A 24175-nucleotide genomic window follows, 5' to 3' on the forward strand; every position below is an offset into this window, starting at 1 on the left:
CCCTAGAGGACTGGTGGGATCGTGCGATTCATGGTTCACCAAGAGGGAGAACACATGCACAAAGCATGATCTACTGTACTTTGTTTGAAGGAAACTATTGGTCTCCTTCTAGAGAACATGAGCCAAAGAGGGGTGACCTTCACTCCGATCATTATTGAGATAGTAAACGGGAGTCCAGGTGTGTTATCCAAGGGTTCCTTTTGGTTTGCACAGTTCTATGAATAAATTGCTCTCATTAGATCGAATGTTCTCTTTCATATATGTACCTCTAAGCAAAAAAGGCAATGCTCTTGCTAGTTTCTCTAGGAACGAAATCCATTTCTTTGATTTCATCTACGCTCTTAGTATATCAGTATTTTGCTCCTAGACAAAACTCAGTGTCTCTATCTCCTCTTTTTATGCCATCTACCCACTGGGTATAACAACAGTGAAAAAAAATAACTTGTAGATAATGTTGGAAATATGCCCTAGAGGCAATAATAAAATGGTTATTATTATATTTCTTTGTTCATGATAATTATCTATTGTTCATGCTATAATTGTGTTATCCGGAAATCATAATACATGTGTGAATACATAGACCACAACACGTCCCTAGTGAGCCTCTAGTTGATTAGCTCGTTGATCAAAAGATAGTCATGATTTCCTGACTATGGACATTGGATGTCATTGATAACGGGGTCACATCATTAGGAGAATGATGTGATGGACAAGACCCAATCCTAAGCATAGCTCAAAGATCGTGTAGTTCATTTGCTATAGCTTTTCTGAATGTCAAGTATCATTTCCTTAGACCATGAGATTGTGCAACTCCCGGATACCGTAGGGGTGCTTTGGGTGTGCCAAACGTCACAACGTAACTGGGTGACTATAAAGGTACACTACAGGTATCTTCGAAAGTGTCTGTTGGGTTGGCATGAATCGAGACTGGGATTTGTCACTCCGTATGACAGAGAGATATCTCTGGGCCCACTCGGTAATGCATCATCATAATGAGCTCAATGTGACCAAGTGGTTGATCACGGGATCATGCATTACGGTACGAGTAAAGTGACTTGCCGGTAACGAGATTGAATGAGGTATTGGGATACCGACGATCGAGTCTTGGGCAAGTAACGTACCGATTGACAAAGGGAATTGTATATGGATTGATTGAATCACTACTAGGAAAAGGCCTACTAATGGCGCACCGGTTTTGCCTACTAATGGCGCATCACCGGTGCGCCATTAGTAGCACGCCACTAGTAATTTTTACTAATGGCGCACCACTGGTGCGTCATTAGTATACCAGATACTAATGGCGCATGGTGCGCCATTAGTATCTGGTATACTAATGACGCACCAGTGGTGCGCCATTAGTAAAAATTACTAGTGGCGTGCTACTAATGGCGCACCGATGGTGCGCCATTAGTATACCATTCGGTGCTCCACTGGTATTCCCTCCAGGTACGCCACTAATAACCTTATAGGTGCACCACTAGTAATAAAGGAAGGTGCACCACTAATAAGGGCTTAAATGCGCCACTAGTAATGTATTTGGAAAACAAAAAAAATCTAAATTTACAGAAAACAACCTATAAGGAAAAATAATTTAAAAACAAAAAATGAAATAGAATCATAATTTTTATTATAGTAAGAATATTACAATGTCTTTACAAGTTTCCAATAAAAGGAAAATTGCAAGGAAATAAAAGAAAATCCTAAAACTAATCTTCTAGTAATCTTTTCTTCTTTTTCTTCACTTTATCCCTGCAAAATGTAACAAAATAAACAGAAACACAAACAAACTATTTATAACATGTCAATACTGTCATTTTTTTATGCAGAACTAGATATGAGCATATATTTCCAGAATTACATGATGTGAATATTGTATGAGTAAGATTATAATGGAAATGAATTTTGATAGCTAGGAGCCCACTTTCGACGAGTATTTATCTGACAGAGCTAAATAATCAGGGCATTTACCTTTTGATAATATTATTATACTATACTACCAGTATACTACTCCACTTGGATTTTTTAGATGAGCAGATCTGAGATAGACATTTGTTTAAGTGGCTATAGGTAGGCTTGAAGAATTCTCATCGGTTCAGGTGGCTACAGGTAGTCGCACAGCTGGAATATAGACTACTAGTACTATTTGAAAAGAAAATAAGAGTAAATCTGAACGTACTAGTCAGATCCGATCGCATTGAGCTAGAAAGAAAATTCATCAGGAAACAGATGGCCGATGACTTACTTCCAGACGTTGAGGATCTCGTTGTGCCCGGCGAAGACGCTGCGGAGCGCGTTGTGGACGGACTGCTCACAACGATAGCTGCCGCAAATGAACTTGTTGTCCTGCAGGTAGTCCAGCAGCCAGGAATTAAAGATAGGAGGGCTAGAACTGAAAGAACTAACATCTTAGAAAGCAACAGGAGATAATTCATATATGCAAAATACATATGAAGTGGTCTTCACCAAATTTGTTGAAACATGAACGAAATGTTTTAGCAGTACCAATGATACATGTCAAATTAATTGTTCCTGTCATGACAATGTAAAAGTAGTACTTGCATGCCAATGAAGACTTGCTAGTGTCAGATTCTATGAGGTTCAGGACATGTGTAATTGTGCCAAGTTCACTTGTAATGCCATTATTCATGATCTGAACTTTATCCTCCACAAAATAAAATAACAGTTGATCCATGCGAATGATACTTAATTTTGAAGCTACTATTAATTTATAAACTGAATATAAAGTAAGTTTATAAATTCAGAAACAGAAAATTCAGTTAGGCTACTGTTAACTGAATTTTGGAGTGTATACTTAACAAAGGCTTCATTTGAATGTACAGTCAAATTAAAAAAATGTGTTCATGGGGCAGCAGCACTAAGAACTGAAAGAGAAAGGTGCAGAAAAAAGATACTGAAAAACAATATCAGAAATAGTGCAGACGCTGTTGAGGCGCTGACTGAACCATTGATAGTACTACCACTCTTCTTTTTTACGTCCATTAGCGTGACAGTGAGGTTACAACCTTTAATTAATCATGCAGTATGTGTATAAACTATAAAAAATAACTACACTGCCTGGTTTTCATCCAAATAAGAAAACAGAGCACAGACGATTTTTTTCACATATTCACATCATTGATACATGATGACATTTGATTGAGTGATGCAATGGTGGAAGAATAGAGTAATTGTTGTCCATCAGCTCATAAATGATTAATTATTACCTGCTTGAGGATAGGGGTGGCACACTTCCCTCTTAGACCGAAAGCATCAGAGTAGGTTATTACCTGCTTGAAATACGCCCCAAATCCATACCTGAGATAACAAAAATACATGAGAAAAGCATTCTGAATCTCTCCGATTTGCACAACATATAGGATATAAATCATCTGAATCAAAAGCAAGCTGCATCTAGTTCATCAAATGTTAGATGTACATAATTTGATCGTACACTGCAATGCAAACCATTCAACCACGAAGTAGCTAGAGCTAGTGATTTCAATTCTCTACCATGATGCATGCATGTATGCGTGCAAGAAACCGCCAGACTAATTAAGCATTGAGGTAGGCTACATAATCCAATCCGGCTAGCTCGTAATCATATCCATACTAGGTAGCCGCTACGTAGTTAAGTCTGGACAGAGAGTCAGAGACTGGGATGAACACGTACATGGGAAGGAGCAAGCGACGCAGGGCCTTATCTGCCCAACCTCCGACCAGATCGGTGGTGTTTGAGGCCGCCTTAGAGCTCCAGCGGTACCTCCCCTGCAGGCAAACAGAGCAATAGGCAAAAATCAGCTGTGCAGATCGATTCAGAAGCAGGATTAATGTGGGAGAGGCACGGTACCTTTCGAGATGAGTGCCATGGATGCAGAGCAGGAGGAGGACGGCCGCGCGTCCCCCCTTGCCGAACTTGGTGCAGAACAACGCAGAGGCTGCTTCCTCTCCCGGCGTGTGGATGTGGAGAAGAAACCACCCTCCACCGACGCCATCGCCTGTGGCACCTTGGCCTTGCCGCCGGATCCGCCGCCGTTCATCAATCATGGGCTAGCTCAATGACGACGAGGATCTGGAAGCCCAGCTATGGTCGTGGCGGCTGGATCTGGGGCCTTGGGGTGGCGGGGAGCTCCTCCTCCTGCAGCTCGGCGGCCTCCACACCCCGGAGCAACGCCCTCGTCGGAGGATGTGGTCACCAGCTCTCCTCTGGATCTGGTGAGGAGGGTTTGGGAAGGAGCTCACCACGGCTCCATGCCCTGGATCTGGTGTGAGGGAGGGGGAAGGGGGCTCGTCGTGGTCGGGAGGGAGAGGAAGAGGCGGGCGGCCGGGGCTTCCTGATCTAAATCAAAGTCGAGGGAGGGGGGTGGGTGTGTCAGGAGGAAGGGGAGGGGAGAGAACGTGATAGCAATGGCGCACTGGTAGGGGTGCGCCATACGTATAGATAGCAATGGCGCATCTCTTACTGGTGCGCCATTACTAGTTAAAACTAGTAATGGCGCACTTTCCCCTGGTGCGCCACTGCTAAGTCTGGGAGGGGTATGGGGCCAGGACAAAACTAGTAATGGCGCACCAGACACCAGGTGCGCCATTAGTAATATGGACACTAATGGCGCACTCATATCTGGTGCGCCACTTCTATATAGTAGTGGCGCACCACATGTCTGGTGCGCCATTAGTGTCAATTTCATCTATAGCCCTTTTCCTAGTAGTGAATCCTCGACATCGTGATTCATCCGATGAGATCATCGAGGAGCATGTGGGAGCCAACATGGGTACCCAGATCCCGCTGTTGGTTATTGACCGGAGAGTCGTCTCGGTCATGTCTGCGTGTCTCCCGAACCCGTAGGGTCTACACACTTAAGGTTCGGTGACACTAGGGTTGTTGAGATATTAGTATACGGTAACCCAAAAGTTGTTCGGAGTCCCGTATGAGATCCCGAACGTCATGAGGAGTTCCGGAATGGTCCGGAGGTGAAGATTTATATATAGGAAGTCAAGTTTCGGCCATCGGGAAGGTTTCGGGGGTAATCGGTATTGTACTGGGACCACCGGAAGGGTCCCGGGGGTCCACCGGGTGGGGCCACCTATTCCGGAGGGCCCCATGGGCTGAAGTGGGAGGGGAACCAGCCCCTAGTGGGCTGGTGCGCCCCCCCATGGGCCTCCCCTGCGCCTAGGGTTGGAAACCCTAGGGGTGGGGGCGCCCCACTTGGCTTGGGGGGCACTCCACCCCCCTTGGCCGCCCCTCCCCTTGGAGATGGCATCTCCTAGGGTCGGCGCCCCCCTAGGGGTCCTATAAATAGTGGGGGGAGGGAGGGCAGCCGCACCCTAGCCCCTGGCCTCTCCCTCTCCCTCCCGTGACACTCCTCCCTCTCCCTGTGCTTGGCGAAGCCCTGCCGAGATCACCGTTGCTTCCACCACCACGCTGTCGTGCTGCTGGATCTTCATCAACCTCTCCTTCCCCCTTGCTGGATCAAGTTGGAGGAGATGTCTTCCCAACCGTACGTGTGTTGAACGCGAAGGTGCCGTCCGTTCGGCGCTAGGTCATCGGTGATTTGGATCACGACGAGTACGACTCCATCAACCCCGTTCTCTTGAACGCTTCCGCGCGCGATCTACAAGGGTATGTAGATGCACTCCTCTCTCCCTCGTTGCTAGATGACTCCATAGATTGATCTTGGTGATGCATAGAAAATTTTAAAATTCCGCTATGTTCCCCAACAGTGGCATCATGAGCTAGGTCCATGCGTAGTTTCTATGCACGAGTAGAACACAAAGCAGTTGTGGGCGTGGATATTGTCAATTTGCTTGCCGTTACTAATCTTATCTTGATTCGGCGGCATCGTGGGATGAAGCGGCCCGGACCGACCTTACACGTACGCTTACGTGAGACTAGTTCCACCGATTGACATGCACAAGTTGCATAAGGTGGCTGGCGGGTGTCTGTCTCTCTCACTTTAGTCGGATCGGATTCGATAAAAAGGGTCCTTATGAAGGGTAAATAGAAATTGGCATATCACGTTGTGGTTTTGGCGTAGGTAAGAATTGTTCTTGCTAGAAACCTATAGCAGCCACGTAAAAAACTTGCAACAACAATTAGAGGACGTCTAACTTGTTTTTGCAGCATGTGTCGTGTGATGTGATATGGCCAAAAGGATGTGATGAATGATATATGTGATGTATGAGATTGATCATGTTCTTGTAATAGGAATCACGACTTGCATGTCAATGAGTATGACAACCGGCAGGAGCCATAGGAGTTGTCTTTATTTATTTATGACCTGCGTGTCAACATAAACGTCATGTAATTACTTTACTTTATTGCTAAAGCGTTAGCCATAGTAGTAGAAGTAACAGATGACGAGACAACTTCAAGAAGACACGATGATGGAGATCATGGTGTCATGCCGGTGACAACGATGATCATGGAGCCCCGAAGATGGAGATCAAAAGGAGCAAATGATATTGGCCATATCATGTCACTATTTGATTGCATGTGATGTTTATCATGTTTTACATCTTATTTGCTTAGAACGACGGTAGCTTAAATAAGATGATCCCTCGTAATAATTTCAAGAAACTGTTCCCCCTAACTGTGCACCGTTGCGAAGGTTCGTTGTTTCGAAGCACCACGTGATGATCGGGTGTGATAGATTCTAACGTTCGAATACAACGGGTGTAAGCCAGATTTACACACGCAATACACTTAGGTTGACTTGACGAGCCTAGCATGTACAGACATGGCCTCGGAACACAGAAGACCGAAAGGTCGAGCATGAGTCGTATAGAAGATACGATCAACATGAAGATGTTCACCGGTGTTGACTAGTCCGTCTCACGTGATGATCGGACATGGCCTAGTTGACTCGGATCATGTTTCACTTAGATGACTAGAGGGATGTCTATCTGAGTGGGAGTTCATTGAATAATTTGATTAGATGAACTTAATTATCATGAACTTAGTCTAAAATCTTTACAATATGTCTTGTAGATCAAATGGCCCACGTTGTCCTCAACTTCAACGCATTCCTAGAGAAAACCAAGCTGAAAGATGATGGCAGCAACTATACGGACTGGGTCCGGAACCTGAGGATCATCCTCATAGCTGCCAAGAAAGATTATGCCCTAGAAGCACCGCTAGGTGACGCACCCATCCCAGAGAACCAAGACGTTATGAACGCTTGACAGTCACGTGCTGATGATTACTCCCTCGTTTAGTGCGGCATACTTTACAGCTTAGAACCGAGGCTCCAAAAGCGTTTTGAGATACACAGAGCATATGAGATGTTCGAAGAGCTGAAAATGGTTTTCCAAGCTCATGCCCGGGTCGAGAGATATGAAGTCTCCGACAAGTTCTTCAGCTGTAAGATGGAGGAACATAGTTCTGTCAGTGAGCACATACTCAAAATGTCTGGGTTGCATAACCGCTTGACTCAGCTAGGAGTTAATCTCCCGGATGACGCGGTCATTGACAGAATCCTTCAGTCGCTTCCACCGAGCTACAAGAGCTTTGTGATGAACTTCAATATGCAGGGGATGGAAAAGACCATTCCTGAGGTATATTCAATGCTGAAATCAGCAGAGGTGGAAATCAAAAAGGAACATCAAGTGTTGATGGTGAATAAAACCACTAAGTTCAAGAAAGACAAGGGTAAGAAGAACTTCAATAAGGACGGCAAGGGAGTTGCCGCGCCCGGTAAGCAAGCTGCCGGGAAGAAGCCAAAGAATGGACCCAAGCCCGAGACTGAGTGTTTTTATTGCAAGGGAAGTGGTCACTGGAAGCGGAACTGCCCCAAATACTTAGCGGACAAGAAGGTCGGCAACACTAAAGGTATATGTGATATACATGTAATTGATGTGTACCTTACCAGTACTCGTAGTAGCTCCTGGGTATTTGATACCGGTGCGGTTGCTCACATTTGTAACTCAAAGCAGGAGCTGTGGAATAAGCGGAGACTGGCAAAGGACGAGGTGACGATGCGCGTCGGGAATGGTTCCATGGTCGATGTGATCGCCGTCGGCACGCTACCTCTACATTTACCTACAGGATTAGTTTTAAACCTCAATAATTATTATTTAGTGCCAGCTTTGAGCATGAACATTGTATCAGGATCTCGTTTAATTCGAGATGGCTACTCATTTAAATCCGAGAATAATGGTTGTTCTATTTATATGAGAGATATGTTTTATGGTCATGCTCCGTTGGTGAATGGTTTATTCTTAATGAATCTCGAGCGTAATGTTACACATATTCATAGGGTGAATACCAAAAGATGTAAGGTTGATAATGATAGTCCCACATACTTGTGGCACTGCTGCCTTGGTCACATAGGTGTCAAACGCATGAAGAAGCTCCATGCAGATGGACTTTTGGAGTCTCTTGATTACGAATCATTTGACACGTGCGAACCATGCCTCATGGGTAAAATGACCAAGACTCCGTTCTCAGGAACAATGGAGCGAGCAACCAACTTATTGGAAATCATACATACTGATGTGTGCGGTCCAATGAGTGTTGAGGCTCGTGGTGGCTATCGTTATGTTCTCACCCTCACTGATGACTTGAGTAGATATGGGTATGTCTACTTAATGAAACACAAGTCTGAGACCTCTGAAAATTTCAAGGAATTTCAGAGTGAGGTTGAGAATCAACGTGACAGGAAAATCAAGTTCTTGCGATCAGATCGTGGGGGAGAATACTTGAGTCACGAATTTGGCACACACTTAAGAAAATGTGGAATAGTTTCACAACTCACGCCGCCTGGAACACCTCAGCGTAATGGTGTGTCCGAACATCGTAATCGCACTCTATTGGATATGGTGCGATCTATGATGTCTCTTACCGATTTACCACTGTCATTTTGGGGCTATGCTTTAGAGACTGCCGCATTCACTTTAAATAGGGCTCCGTCGAAATCCGTTGAGATGACACCGTATGAATTATGGTTTGGGAAGAAACCTAAGCTGTCGTTTCTAAAAGTTTGGGGATGCGATGCTTATGTCAAGAAACTTCAACCTGAAAAGCTCGAACCCAAATCGGAAAAATGTGTCTTCATAGGATACCCTAAAGAAACTATTGGGTATACCTTCTACCTCAGATCCGAAGGCAAGATCTTTGTTGCCAAGAATGGGTCCTTTCTAGAGAAAGAGTTTCTCTTGAAAGAAATAAGTGGGAGGAAAGTAGAACTTGATGAAGTATTACCTCTTGAACCGGTAAGTGGCGCAGCTCCAGAAAATGTTCCTGAGGTGCCTGCACCGACTAGAGAGGAAGTTGATGATGATGATCATGAAACTTCAGATCAAGTTGCTACTGAACTTCGTAGGTCCACGAGGACACGTTCCGCACCAGAGTGGTACGGCAATCCTGTCTTGGAAATCATGTTGTTAGACAACGGTGAACCTTCGAACTATGAAGAAGCGATGGCAGGCCCGGATTTCGACAAATGGCTGGAAGCCATGAAATCCGAGATAGGATCCATGTATGAAAACGAAGTATGAACTTTGACTGACTTGCCCGATGATCGGCGAGCCATAGAAAATAAATGGATCTTTAAGAAGAAGACAGACGCGGATGGTAATGTGACCATCTATAAAGCTCGGCTTGTCTCTAAGGGTTATCGACAAGTTCAAGGGGTTGACTATGATGAGACTTTCTCACCCGTAGCGAAGTTGAAGTCCGTCCGAATCATGTTAGCAATTGCCGCATTCTATGATTATGAGATATGGCAAATGGACGTCAAAACGACATTCCTTAATGGTTTCCTTAAGGAAGAATTGTATATGATGCAGCCGGAAGGTTTTGTCGATCCTAAGAATGCTGACAAGGTGTGCAAGATCCAACGCTCGATTTATGGGCTGGTGCAAGCATCTCAGAGTTGGAACATTCGTTTTGATGAGATGATCAAAGCGTTTGGGTTTACGCAGACTTATGGAGAAGTCTGCATTTACAAGAAAGTGAGTGGGAGCTCTGTAGCATTTCTCATATTGTATGTGGATGACATACTGCTGATGGGAATGATATAGAATTCTTGGAAAGCATAAAGGCCTACTTGAACAAGTGTTTTTCAATGAAGGATCTTGGAGAAGCTGCTTATATATTAGGCATCAAGATCTATAGAGATAGATCGAGACGCCTCATTGGTCTTTCACAGAGTACGTACCTTGACAAGATATTGAAAAAGGATCAGTCAAAGAAGGGGTTCTTGCCTGTATTGCAAGGTACGAGATTGAGCATGGCTCAATGCCCGACCATGGCGGAAGATAGAGAAAAGATGAGTGTCGTCCCCTATGCCTCGGCCATAGGGTCTATCATGTATGCTATGTTGTGTACCAGACCTGATATAAACCTTGCCGTAAGTTTGGTAGGAAGGTACCAAAGTAATCCCGGCATGGAACACTGGACAGCAGTCAAGAATATCCCAAAGTACCTGAAGAGGACTAAGGATATGTTTCTCGTTTATGGAGGTGACGAAGAGCTCATCGTAAAGGGTTACGTCGATGCTAGATTTGACACAGATCTGGATGACTCTAAGTCACAAACCGGATACGTGTATATTTTGAATGGTGGGGCAGTAAGCTGGTGCAGTTGCAAGCAAAGCGTTGTGGCGGGATCTACATGTGAAGCGGAGTACATGGCAGCCTCGGAGGCAGCACAAGAAGCAGTCTGGGTGAAGGAGTTCATTACCGACCTAGGAGTCATACCCAATGCGTCGGGCCCGATGACTCTCTTCTGTGACAACACTGGAGCTATTGCCCTTGCCAAAGAGCCCAGGTTTCACAAGAAGACCAGGCATATCAAGCGTCGCTTCAACTCCATTTGTGAAAGTGTTCAAAATGAAGACATAGAGATTTGTAAAGTACATACGAACCTGAATGTGACAGATCCGTTGACTAAACCTCTCCCTAGAGCAAAACATGATCAACACCAGAACTGCATGGGTGTTCGATTCATCACAATGTAACTAGACTATTGACTCTAGTGCAAGTGGGAGACTGTTGGAAATATGCCCTAGAGGCAATAATAAAATGGTTATTATTATATTTCTTTGTTCATGATAATTGTCTATTGTTCATGCTATAATTGTGTTATCCGGAAATCGTAATACATGTGCGAATACATAGACCACAACACGTCCCTAGTGAGCCTCTAGTTGACTAGCTCGTTGATCAAAAGATAGTCATGGTTTCCTGACTATGGACATTGGATGTCATTGATAACGGGATCACATCATTAGGAGAATGATGTGATGGACAAGACCCAATCCTAAGCATAGCTCAAAGATCGTGTAGTTCGTTTACTGTAACTTTTCCGAATGTCAAGTATCATTTCCTTAGACCATGAGATTGTGCAACTCCCGGATACCGTAGGGGTGCTTTTGGTGTGCCAAACGTCACAACGTAACTGGGTGACTATAAAGGTACACTACAGGTATCTCCGAAAGTGTCTGTTGGGTTGGCACGAATCGAGACTGGGATTTGTCACTTCGTATGACGGAGAGGTATCTCTGGGCCCACTCGGTAATGCATCATCATAATGAGCTCAATGTGACCAAGTGGTTGATCACGGGATCATGCATTACGGTACGAGTAAAGTGACTTGCCGGTAACGAGATTGAACGAGGTATTGGGATACCGACGATCGAGTCTCGGGCAAGTAACGTACCGATTGACAAAGGGAATTGTATACGGATTGATTGAATCCTCGACATCGTGGTTCATCCGATGAGATCATCGAGGAGCATGTGGGAGACAACATGGGTATCCAGATCCCGCTGTTGGTTATTGACCAGAGAGTCGTCTCGGTCATGTCTGCGTGTCTCCCGAACCTGTAGGGTCTACACACTTAAGGTTCGGTGATGCTAGAGTTGTTGAGATATTAGTATACGGTAACCCGAAAGTTGTTCGGAGTCTCGGATGAGATCCGGGACGTCACGAGGAGTTCCGGAATGGTCCGGAGATGAAGATTTATATATAGGAAGTCAAGTTTCGGCCATCGGGAAGGTTTCGGGGGTAATCGGTATTGTACCGGGACCACCGGAAGGGTCCCGGGGGTCCACCGGGTGGGGCCACCTATCCCGGAGGGCCCCATGGGCTGAAGTGGGAGGGGAACCAGCCCCTATGGGCTGGTGCGCCCCCCATGGGCCTCCCCTGCGCCTAGGGTTGGAAACCCTAGGGGTGGGGGCGCCCCACTTGGCTTGGGGGGCACTCCACCCCCCTTGCCCCCCCTTGGAGATGGCATCTCCTAGGGCCGGCGCCCCCTCTAGGGGTCCTATAAATAGTGGGGGGAGGGAGGGCAGCCGCACCCTAGCCCCTGGCATCTCCCTCTTCCTCCCGTGACACTCCTTTCTCTCCCTGTGCTTGGCGAAGCCCTGCCGAGATCACCGTTGCTTCCACCACCACGCCATCGTGCTGCTGGATCTTCATCAACCTCTCCTTCCCCCTTGGAGATGTTTGAAATGCAAACACAAGTGACATGTCAGTCTTTTCCCCATGGTTCAGATAGTTATCACAATCCTACTCAATGTTGACAGAGGCCTTGAACCAAACAGCTAAGATCACAATGATCTATTCTGCATCATCCACCAAGCGGTCCAACAAGCGCAATCAACATTCAACCATGGCTTATCAACCTTCCATGCCAAGCATTCACTAAGGGTTAGATCTTCACAAAGCAGGCGATCTCCGAGCCTTTAAAAACTCGTAATTCCTTCACAATGTAGTGGATGAAGGCTTTCAAGTGACTCGATCTTAACCTTCTAGGAGGCGTACACCCTCCAGTAGTAAGAAGCAAATCAAAGTCACTAGGTAGATCTTCAACAAAGCGCTTCTCAAGAACCCATACGATCTCTCTCTCACAAGGGACATGAGTGGGGTAACAATATAGGAATAGTAGGTGTGGGGTTCAAGAATGAGGAAGGAATTCTTGGCCTTCAAATAACCAAAGAAGTGCCCATGGAATCACCGAAAACTTATTATCTTCCCTTCTTGCCTTGGAAATATCTCTCTATATCCCAAGACTTGAACTTGTGGCAATTGGAATGGAGTAGAATGGAATGAGGTGATTCATTCAAAAGTTGAATGGTCATATCAAATCTTTATAAACCTAAAAAACACAGTGCTCATAAGTAATGGGATAAAAGAGTTGGTGGTTCTAAAAGACAAAAAGGTGGCTCTTTTTTGTGCGCATTAACTTGCTCTATAGTATCTAGTAAAATCAGCATCTCAGTAGTACCATTGTAGACAGAGAAGTACTTAAATAAAATGTATGCATAGATGTCGAAGTCACAACTTGGGGGTATCAAACCTATACTGTAACCAGATATAGAAGCAAACTATAAGTTGTTCAGAAGTGATGTTTGAAACGTTATGCTTGCAAGTTCCAGAGCTAACAGAAAAATATTTGACATGATTTTGGCTCAGCGGTACTAGAACAAAATGAGTGCCGATTCCAACCTATAGAATCTGAGTTTGGTTGGGGGTAAGGTTAGCTCGCTCATAGAGACTCCATAGTACTAATTAAGAAACCAAAGTGGCACTGAAGCTTTGGAAAAAACTTAGTTGTAGAGTGACTATTGTGGATCCTTTTTGAGGATCCTTGACAGATCTTTGCATGGACTTCAAACCAAAGTACCTTTGCTTGCGCCCCTCTACATAGTACAACTTTCATACACTCAATATAATTATAGCATTGCAATGCAGTAGTCTACCTATTGTGATGGAATCGGACTATCTAGAGGCAGTCAAAATGATCAAAGTTGGAGAAGGGAGCAAATCAAAATATGATTTTATATTTAGAGAGGTCATTAGTCGTATGAGAGAGAGGGAGGGAGGGAGGGAGATAGATTCTTGCATTACTCATATCTGTCAGAACTGTAATAGAGCTAATCATTTCATGGCCAACTTTGGCAGGTTGCAACGCCAAACTGCGGTTTGGTTAGGCTCTAGTACAGATGAAGTCCTGGATGTTGCTGGACAAGATTGCAACCCTTAAAGTTTGAATAACGCGAGAACTTATTCGCAAAATAATAATACTCCCTCCTTCCATCTATATAGGGCCTAATGCATTTTTCAAGACCGCCTTTGACTATTGATAAAATTAATACTACATGACATGCATAATGTGAAAAATATATCATTGAAAGCTCCTTTCACATACGAATTTGATGGCGTGCTTTGTGTAAGTTGCATGTCATATATTATTGCTCTAACATTTGGTCAAAGTTAGCCTCGAAAAACACATTAGGCCCTATATAGATGGAAGGAGGGAGTAATATAATTCTTGGATTCACTAAAACTTATATATTACAGTATAAAGATTGATGTAGACACCATCTTCAAAAGTTTGAGGTGGGGTCACAATTGATACCAAAATATTCATTAGGACTACATTCCCCAAATATAACTCAATAAACAGTTAGCCCTCTCAATTACTTTGTCATGAATCACCAGAAAAATAATAGAATTATCTATGATATGTACTCTCAGCGTCTCCACTACATCAACCTACAACGACAATTGTTTTGCTGCAATCTCAACTCTACTTTGGGCATGTTCAATAGCATGACATCGGTTGTATGTAGAAATTTAGATGAGGTGGATGAAAGAGAAAGAGGGTTTCTTCATAATTGAAAACAATCGATGGACATCTTACAAATAGTGGTTTTGTTCTTGTATGGATGGTGCATGTAGTTCGCACTCTACACATAGTCAAGGCTAAAGATAGACTAGTTATAGACATATCGTTGTACGTGTTGTCGAAGATGGTGTCTATGCATGATATGTATTGGTAGTACAAACTTGCCTAAGAACAACTTTAGCAGAGATGTCGTAATGAGCCAATCGTCATCATAACTGTCAGTATGTGATGCTAAATAAATATGACATTCTAGCATAGTCGTCATACTTTTAGAATCATTATCCTTTATATCTGACCTCCGAACCTTCATATTTAAACTTTTGAAGCGCACTATATATGAAAGCTGCGCGTGGCATGAAGAGAACTTCACATAATTCCTTTATGTGGGGATGACACAGAGATTGGGGGAAAAGATGTCTCATTGTTGAATGAGTCATGTGGTATGAAGGCAGCCAATATGATTAACGATCAATTATGATGTACTACTAGTAAATATTGATGGAACAAAAAATTGATGTATTTTAGACCAAAATTAGTGATTTCAGACTTTTCCAAAACGTGAAATACGGCAGAAACACGGACGCAAACACCAGACCCATTCTTAAGCACAAGCCAGTGGTGGTGTCCGGTCGAATAGAAAAATAGAATCAGACTCAAGTTCGATCTCTCTCAAGCAAGGTTTGGTATCGGTATTGGTGCGCTTTGCCCGTACTAGGTCTTGAAACTTAGAATCCAAAATCTTCCCCGCCACCACGCTTATGCAGCCGTCTTTATGATTGTCAATTCAGACAAAAAACTATCAAAAATCATCCATAAGGGCTTGTTCGGTTAATCCCTCCCACAAAGGGATTGGAGAGGATTGAAGGGGATTGAGGTGGATTTTGACTTGTGGGGGATTTAATCCCTCTCAATCCCCTCCAAACCCCTTCAAATCTGAAGGAACCGAACAAGGCCTAAGGGGGATTTCAATTGAAATCCCAAAACAGGATATTAGTTCTTTCTTAGAAATTAATCGTTCGATGTCTGCTCGTTCTCCCCTCTTCAACCAGAAACAAGTGGAGGTTCGATCTCTCACCCAAAGCAATTGGGGCTGGTGAAATCCAAGAAAAAAGATATAACGGATGAGGAAGGAGCTAAAGTGGAAACGTCTTCAGATTGAGTCTCAACTATTGTTAAAACGGTGCATTTCCCTTTACGATTTCCACACACTTTCCTGGGCCAGAAATCCACGGTGTTTCCGCGCTCGCGGGGACCTCGGGGGTCCATTCGCAAGAACGGCGCAGCCCACTTTGACCTCGCCGCACCGGCGTGCCGTGCGCAGCAAGAAGATCAGCGGCCGACCGACCACCCATCCGGAGGCAAAGGCGAGCGCACCGCGCACACACGCCTTTTCCCCATTCCCTCGGCCCCGCACCTCCCAGATCCCACCGTCCCCATGGCCTTCTCGCGCCTTCTCCCCTCCCGCCGCCTCCTCTCCGCCCTCCTCCACACCCCGACCCCGATCCCCGCCGCGCGCGCCACCGGCCCCGCCGCCGCGACCACCTCCCCGTTCGCCCACACCCTCCAGCCCGCGCGCTTCTTCTCCGCGACGAGGCGGGCCGGGCCGGGCGCCCCGCGGCAGCGCGCGGCGGACATCGGCGCGCGGGCGCGGCAGCTGCAGAGCCGGCGCCTCTGGACCTACGCGCTCACCTTCGGCTGCGCGGCCGGGTTCGTGGTCACCGTGCTCGCCACGTTCCAGGACCAGCTCGTCTTCTACCTCACCCCCACCGACGCGCTCGCGCGCTTCGCCACCGACCCCTCCAAGACCCGCTGCCGCCTCGGCGGGCTCGTCCTCGAGGGCTCCGTCGCCCACCCCTCCTCCTCCAACTCCGAGATCGAGTTCGTCGTCACCGACCTCGTCACCGACGTGCTCGTCCGCTACGAGGGCGCCCTGCCCGACCTCTTCCGCGAGGGCCACTCCGTCGTCGTCGAGGGGTTCCTCAAGCCGCTGACCGACGACCTCCGCCGCGACTGGGCGGGGAGAAAGGTCTCCGATAAGGCGCTGGAGGGCCAGTGCTTCTTGCGCGGCACGGAGGTGCTCGCCAAGCACGACGAGAAGTACATGCCCAAGGAGGTCGGCGAGGCCATCGAGCGCAACAAGAAGCAGATCGAGGCGGATGCGGCCGCCGCCGCCGCCGAGGAGAACGCGGCGGTTGCGGTGGATGGAGCCAAAGCAAACTCGTAAGATTTGCTTTTTTTGCTTTACGATTTAGATCTCGGGTGCGTGGGATTGAGGCATAGATAGATTTGATTGTCCGAATGCGATGAGTTGGGGAATCTCTGCAGCATGATTCAATTGAAGCTGTTGTAATTGGAGTGGTAATTTTGAGCCCTGAAAAAGGGGATTTTGACCGGGGAAATAATGAAAACTGATTGTGTGATAATCCATTCAACACGATTATACATATTCATTGGGTAGCAATTGCTATGCTCTTATCACTGGGTGCTGTAGATTTTGTAGTGCAGTTACTGGGTTCTTTTGTTGTGATAACTAAGAGACAGACTATTGAATTTTGGTTTTCATAAGCTATTGTTAGATCTCTTGTGTGTTCATTTCATTAGCTTTTCTCTTGATTTGGATCCATTCCCATACGAAATTCAGTTCACCCCGTGCAAATGCCCATGTTGGTGCCCTTACTATCATGAACTTGCAAAATTCCCTTCAAGGATGTACTGCATTGCTGGCCTGTATCATGAACTTGCGACAGACTGACGGATGGTACAGTTATTATCCTCCATAATATACTTAATTGTATGATACTATGTGCTTAATACTGCCCCGGTCCCAGATGACTTGTCTTCCATTTGTAGATGTATCTAGACACGTTTACAAATCTGACAAATCTAAGACAAGTAATTCGGGATGGAGGTAATAGTTCTCATCCTTACCTGTGAAGTACCACTGTAACTGATTGATGACATTACAGAGAACATCATTGAAGCTTGCCACAATTGTCATCGCTGGATATATAGCATATTTGTATTATATTGCTTAGCTGACTTCCATTTCGTGACAATTCAGCAGGTTATATTTTGCCAATGCCTACCTGAAGTATTCAGGGTAACTAGTGAGCAAAAGTTGTATTGTTTTCTCTATTATTATTGGGATACATCAGTAGATTGTACTAGTTCTCTATCACAATCCTCGCTAGTACTAGTGCCAAATCGACCTGCTAGATTTTTTTTTTACTTTAAACAGAATTATTTACGGTTTGGTTGAGGAAGTGATCTTAGGGTCAGTTCTTTTGGCAGCTTAAAAAATAAGCCGCCTCCTCCCCAGCTTTTCTGCTTTTCTCATAAGCCGCCTCTCTTATTCATTGGGGCTTCTAAACTAGTTATGTAATACCTAATTTAGAAGTCTCAACAAACTTTAGGGGCAGCTTATTTTTTAAGCCGGAGAGAGGCAGCTTATTTTTTGGGTCCCGATAACTATCACATGTGTGGTGTATCGGGTAGTTGTGCCACACGCCTCGTGTGGCATGGACAGCAACCAGCCCACACACCTACGTGTGGGCAAAACAATTAATGCCCACACACATCTTTTTTTCCCTCCTAAACCCTTCCGGGCGAAGTTGATAACGCCCACACGCCCGTATGTCAGGCCTCTTACCCTTCTAGTCCCGCACGCGACGCGTGACGTCCACCGCGCGCCCGCAGTTGCCATGGTCCAGACCCTCGTCCATGTTCGTTTATCTGCAGTTGCCATGTCGCTGAACTACGGTTGCCATGTCGGACAACTGCAGTTGCCATGGTTGCTCAACTGCAGTTGCCATGTATGATATGATCTAATGTAGTTGCCATGATTTCATAACTTTAGGAATTGCCACATACTAACACTAGGCAGTTGAGAGAGTTGCTATGTGCTCACAAGCATGCTAGGGCAGTTGCCATGTAAAAAGGAAGAGTTGTCATCTGCTTACGTGCACGTTAGGGCAGTTGCCATGTATGTGCACGTTGGGGCAGTTGCCATGTACCATGTAAAAACACATGGCAACTCGATAAAAGACAGTTGCCATCTGCTTACGTGCACACTAGGCAGTTGCCGTGTACCCTGCAAAAACACATGGCAACTCGGGTAAAAAAAAGAGTTGACACCTGCTTATAAAGCACACTAGAGGCAGTTGCCATGTGTTTTTGCAGCGCACACATCGGCCCCTCCGTGTGGTAAAACGAATGTGTGGGCGAACTATGTCACACATCACACACACGCCTTGTCCTACGTGGCACAGAAAATCAGTCAGATTGTGTCAAGATTCGTGCATATAGTACTGGACGGTGATGGATGCGTGTGGTCGAGATGGTCAACGTCCACACGTGTGGGCGTTAACATTTTCGTATTTTTTAAGCCGCTCAAAAGAACTGACCCTTAATGTTCAATTGAACTGTAAAAAAGTCTTATTTTCTTATACAGATGAATATTTAAATTGGTGTAAGCTTTATTTTGCAAGCATTTGGAAACCTGGAAACATACAGATAAGCGCGAGAAAGCATCCTGTGGAAACCTGGAAACCAAAACAGGAGCCATCAAATCTGAAATGTGGGCCGCTGACCGAACCCTGCAGCGTCCGTCCGTCACCCCACCACCCCCCCCCCCCCCCCCCCCCCCCACACACACACACACACACAACACACTAAAAACCAGCCTGGCTCTCCAAACCAATTAAACCTAGATGAAGATCATATGAAATAATTTGAAAGATGACTTCTGACCATGCGGATCTTTTTTACATCAACATGCAAAAAACTTGATGGACTACGAGAGCTACGTATCCAGGCTTGTCGAGAAAATGTCTGAAATTAAATCATTTCAGACAAGCCATATCAGTAATATATTGTTACTAGTATAATGCCCGTGCATTGTTACGGAATTTTTTTATTGCTTAAACTTGGTTAATTTTTGGCCCATTCCAATGACATTGTCTAGGATCCTTCTCGATGTGTTCTTTTTAACATTGACATAATCCATCTCAATCTCTCTTAAAATCTACAAAAATGAAATACACCTATTATATTATCATGTGCAACATGTCTACAAAAAAGAACAATCATTTGTATAAATCTCTTCTAATTCTATCAAATCAAGGTTTTAGTTTGGTAGAACATAGTTACATCAATGGCTTTGTCAATCGACATTCTCAAAGCATCATTCGAAGCCACCGGTTTTTATCTCTGATCTACAAAGGCAAACTAAACATATATTAGAAAAGAAGATCTTATACAGTATATATTTATTGGTCAGCTGCTACATGCAAGCATGTGACCGTTTTAGTCAGGGTGAGTGGCATCATGCTTTTTTGTAGAGTGAGTCACAGCCCAATTTTAATAATATGTAGGCTCACATATATATTACTTCTTAGTAATTATTCTCTAGAAATAATTTGTTAAGTTCTGTGATATTTTCACTGTGTAAAAAAGTATGCGACGTTTCTCTCATCACAAATAATCGCTTTTTTCTTAAAAAAGAAAACAATCGCTTTTCCTAGAAAAGCAAACAACCACTCCTTCTCTTCTTATCTTAAAAAACAATTCACCCTTTCACTTTCTGATCACATGACACAATGCTCACGCTCACATCTCATTCCCGGCCCGCTCTGCCCACCACGCCTTTTCACTGTCGCCTCCCCTCGACGCCACATCATTTAGCATGCACCTTGCTCTCATCATCGTGTCCCCTCCTCTCCACGGCAAGGCACACCATCATAGCCCAGGGCAACCACCATGGCGACACAACCTGTTGTTCACCGCAATGCCGCACCTTCTCCGAGTATGGCGGTCACAACCAGGTCCCAAGCTTATGTGTCCATCCTTTTATCTAGTGGACATAAATACTTCAATGGTTCAACATGTATGTGTCCTTGTGGATCCTCGTACACATCAACCAGTATTGTCGAACTTTTTTACAACACTATATGCGCCTCCACTACTACTACCACTACGGGTCTGTTGCTACAGAATAAACTAATAAATATTAATCATTGACAAAAGAATCATTTTAATTGGTATACTACATAAATATTCTTGTAGTAATAATTTTAAAAATTGGCAACAATAGACCAATTTAAAAGCATCCAAATTTAGAATAAACAATCTCGAAAAAGGAAAACTTTAAATGTGACCATTTTCTAACTTAAAAAATTATCATGATCATATAAGGTTATTAGAGGCTTGTCCCGACCCATTCCGTGAATGCTACAAGACGTGCATTAGGTTTTCACTCAATCCTCCTTCATCAGAAGGACACCCTTCCTATTTTTTCTTCCTGCCCATGCATATCTTTTCACAAACATGCCACAGAAGATTAGCACAAATCTACTTTCTCTCTACTTCAATCTCTACAAGCCAATAGAAATTGTCGTTGCATTATGATGATGGATGATAATGTTTGGATAAATCAATAAGTTTTTTATGTACAAGCATGCTATTCAATTTAAACCTAGTAGAATTGACATTTCTTAGTAATATGTCGATTATTCTGCCGAGTCTTTTGTGCTCCCTCGTATCACACAACCGATCGGCAACAACACATGGTACTGCCAGGATGCAAATGGTATACCACCAAAAATGCTTGTGGCAGAGGTGCAACAACACTGTCAAGAAGCGGGACAGTGCCAACCAGGGCCGTACCATGGAAATTAGAGGCCCTGTGCAAATCAAAATTAGGCTCTTTGTGTGAAAGAAAAACAATCATTTTTTGTCAACACTGCAATTTTTCATAAGAAATTACACTAGTTGGAAGCACTAGATTGATGGATCGTGATTGGACATAGATACCTAGGGTTGCTTGGCGTAAAATACTTCCAGCAATTATTTACTCTAGTATTAATGCTTCATTTAATACCTTGATTAACAAAAAAATTTGGGGGCCTCCGATGCTGGGGGGGCCCTATTCAGTTGCTTCTGTTGCACATGTGGACATACGGGCCTGGTGCCAACGACGCGTCATTTGAGGTAGCAGAGCCAATGCTGAGAGAGGTTGTGAAGCAAAGGAGCCGACGGTGAAGTTCCAACTTTAGGATTGTTACTAACCATTTTATCATGGTCTTGCTTCGTAATGGCCATGTGTTGGTACAGAATAACAGTAAAAGTGATAGCCCCGACTCAAAAAGATTTATTCTTTGATTGGGCATTAGCTACAGACCAAAAACTATGGCAATGGAACATGTTCTCTAAACCGAACTGAATAACCCACACAAATTTTCAGGCATGAACATTTGCCAAAGAACCAATTCATGCCACAATGTATGCACCTAAACTTGTTTGTGAGCTAGGAAGCATTTAATTGTATGCACACACGACTTGCTTCTTCCTCTCCCTCTATCACCTAGTTGGAGTAACAAACTTTCTGGGTGCATGAGGGTTTCATAATTAAGACGTTAAAAGCATTCATTCAGCAAAGTTTTCTCCCTGGACAAAGGCATCGGGTTGACTTTAGAACTGAATAATAGACGAGAGGCTTTTCTAAGAATCCATAACCTTGACCACGCTTTAATGAATGGTCTATTAGCTAGGTAGCCGAGACACCAAAATTCCTCAAACTAATGCTAGTAGAAAATATAAGCATCAGTTTCGCCTTCACAAAGAGCATATTCATACTACATTCGTATGTACAGATGGCTGCTACAACAATGTGGAGTCACAGGAATAGGAAGAAAGACTGAAAACCTGATCCAGTCAAAAAGCACATACTCAGATTATAGCCTTGCCCGCAGATACATGGTCAGACCATATATAATTTAATATAAGCAAAATGTTAGGTGTTGCCTCTTTACTAAAACTACGGTCCATACGGTCAGTATTTCGGAACGAGCTCTTATTTCATATTTACATTTCTATGCATCAATATTCCAGAATACCAACCTATATATGTTGGAGCTCATGCAACAACATTCATAGTTTGTGTCTTCCCCTTTCTAGCACAATTGTACAAATCATGAGGTAGGCTCATAGCTGTGTTGCACAAGAGAATTAAGTTTTAGAAAAAAAACCGATGATCACTTATTCAAATCCACACCAAGAAGGAATTGTTCAATCCATATTAAGAAGAGAACATGTCAAACAAAGTTGTACCCTGGAAGATAAGAAGCATTAGCAAGAAAACATTCTCTTCTCGTTGTTCCTGGTTCATGAAGGTCTTCTCCTTATAGCCGGTAATGAGCTTGTATCTGCAGGTTGAAGCAACTCATCAGTAGGTTGGTGTGGGCAACCTCAAACTGGTTATAGATTCAAATGTGAGCATATGTAGAGAACAATACATAATCTCAAATCCAACAATCAAAGCAGTACATAGACCTAAATCACGCTTGCGATCGGCAACAGATGAAGAGAATCGTTGAGGAACCCTAATCCACCAAGCACCCTACTGCCAACATTGCCAAGGCTCTATGCTCTGCCATACACCGCCCGCCTCCAGGCACGTCTAAAGAGCTCGAGGTCTCCACACGCCTTCTCGTGCCTTCCCGCTAGCATCAATAACCATCCCTCTCCCGACGTGTTTCATTTCCACCGCAGATCCTTGCCATGGACATTCGGTGGGAGCCAGGCACTCGTCGCAGGGACACATGGGGGCATGGTAGTTAGAGAAGGTGTAGGTTCCGCTGGTGCTTGGTGCTATTGCAGGTCAAGGAAGGTGTCATGGTTGCCTTCATTAAGGCTTCGACCCCAGGGAGAGATGCAGGGAGTGAGCAGCGACCGGAGGGAATAAGAAGGGCACATTGAGGACTTCGCTGGGAGCCCGCTCTGCCATGACTGTGGCGCTTCTGTTCCCAACCTGCCGCCATCCCTCATGTGGTGGAGATGTCGCTTCGTTCCTCAAGTCACCACTGCTTCTATGATGGAGGAAGAGAGGCCCGAAGCAACATGAGAGTTAAGGGAGAGTGAGCGGCAGGTGGCAATGGCCCGCGTGGTTAGTGGAGGTGGGGGACGAAGCATCGGGAGGAGAAGCATATCAGAGAGAGGTAATTGGGGTGCTCCGAAAGGAAGGAAAGAAGACCCCGTAGATATATAAGTTCCACTTACCACATGGGGATTGATTTATATTGATTGTGAAAGATCATGGATGTCGCCTAGAGGGGGGGGGGTGAATAGGCGTTTTAAAATAATTACGGTTTAGGCTTGAACAAATGCGGAATAAACCTAGCGGTTAATTTGTCAAGCACGAAACCTAAATCAACTAGGCTCACCTATGTGCACCAACAACGAATGCTAAGCAAGATAAGCAACTATGAGATAGCAAGATATATGACGAAGAACAATATGGCTATCACAAAGTAAAGTGCTCAAGTAAAGGGCTCGGGTAAGAGATAACCGAGGCACGCGAAGACGACGATGTATCCTGAAGTTCACACCCTTGCGGATGCTAATCTCCGTTTGGAGCGGTGTGGAGGCACAATGCTCCCAAGAAACCACTAGGGCCACCGTAATCTCCTCACGCCCTCGCACTATGCAAGATGTCGTGATTCCACTAAGGGACCCTTGAGGACGGTCACCGAACCGGTACAAATGGCAACC

The 24175-nt window shown here is 44.8% G+C and overlaps 2 protein-coding genes across 2 annotated transcripts; one reads left to right on the top strand and one right to left on the bottom strand.

The window, feature by feature from the left end:
- Window positions 1–1706: 1706 nt before the first annotated feature.
- Window positions 1707–3992, bottom strand: LOC147991298 (uncharacterized). The gene is made up of 5 exons (XM_087538611.1): window positions 3864–3992; window positions 3671–3765; window positions 3225–3315; window positions 2243–2343; window positions 1707–1749 (listed from the first exon to the last, which is right to left on the bottom strand). Exons 1-5 carry the CDS (start codon window positions 3990–3992, stop codon window positions 1707–1709), a joined length of 459 nt encoding a protein of 152 aa, XP_087394737.1.
- An 11900-nt stretch (window positions 3993–15892) lies between these two features.
- Window positions 15893–17075, top strand: G1 (transmembrane protein G1P-related 1). The gene has a single exon (XM_048677803.2). It carries the CDS (start codon window positions 16065–16067, stop codon window positions 16851–16853), a length of 789 nt encoding a protein of 262 aa, XP_048533760.1. The 5' UTR covers window positions 15893–16064; the 3' UTR covers window positions 16854–17075.
- Window positions 17076–24175: the final 7100 nt, after the last annotated feature.

This window comes from Triticum urartu, chromosome 1A (genome assembly GCF_056163025.1).
Source record: "Triticum urartu cultivar PI428250 chromosome 1A, HENAU_Tu73, whole genome shotgun sequence".
NCBI lineage: Eukaryota > Viridiplantae > Streptophyta > Magnoliopsida > Poales > Poaceae > Triticum > Triticum urartu.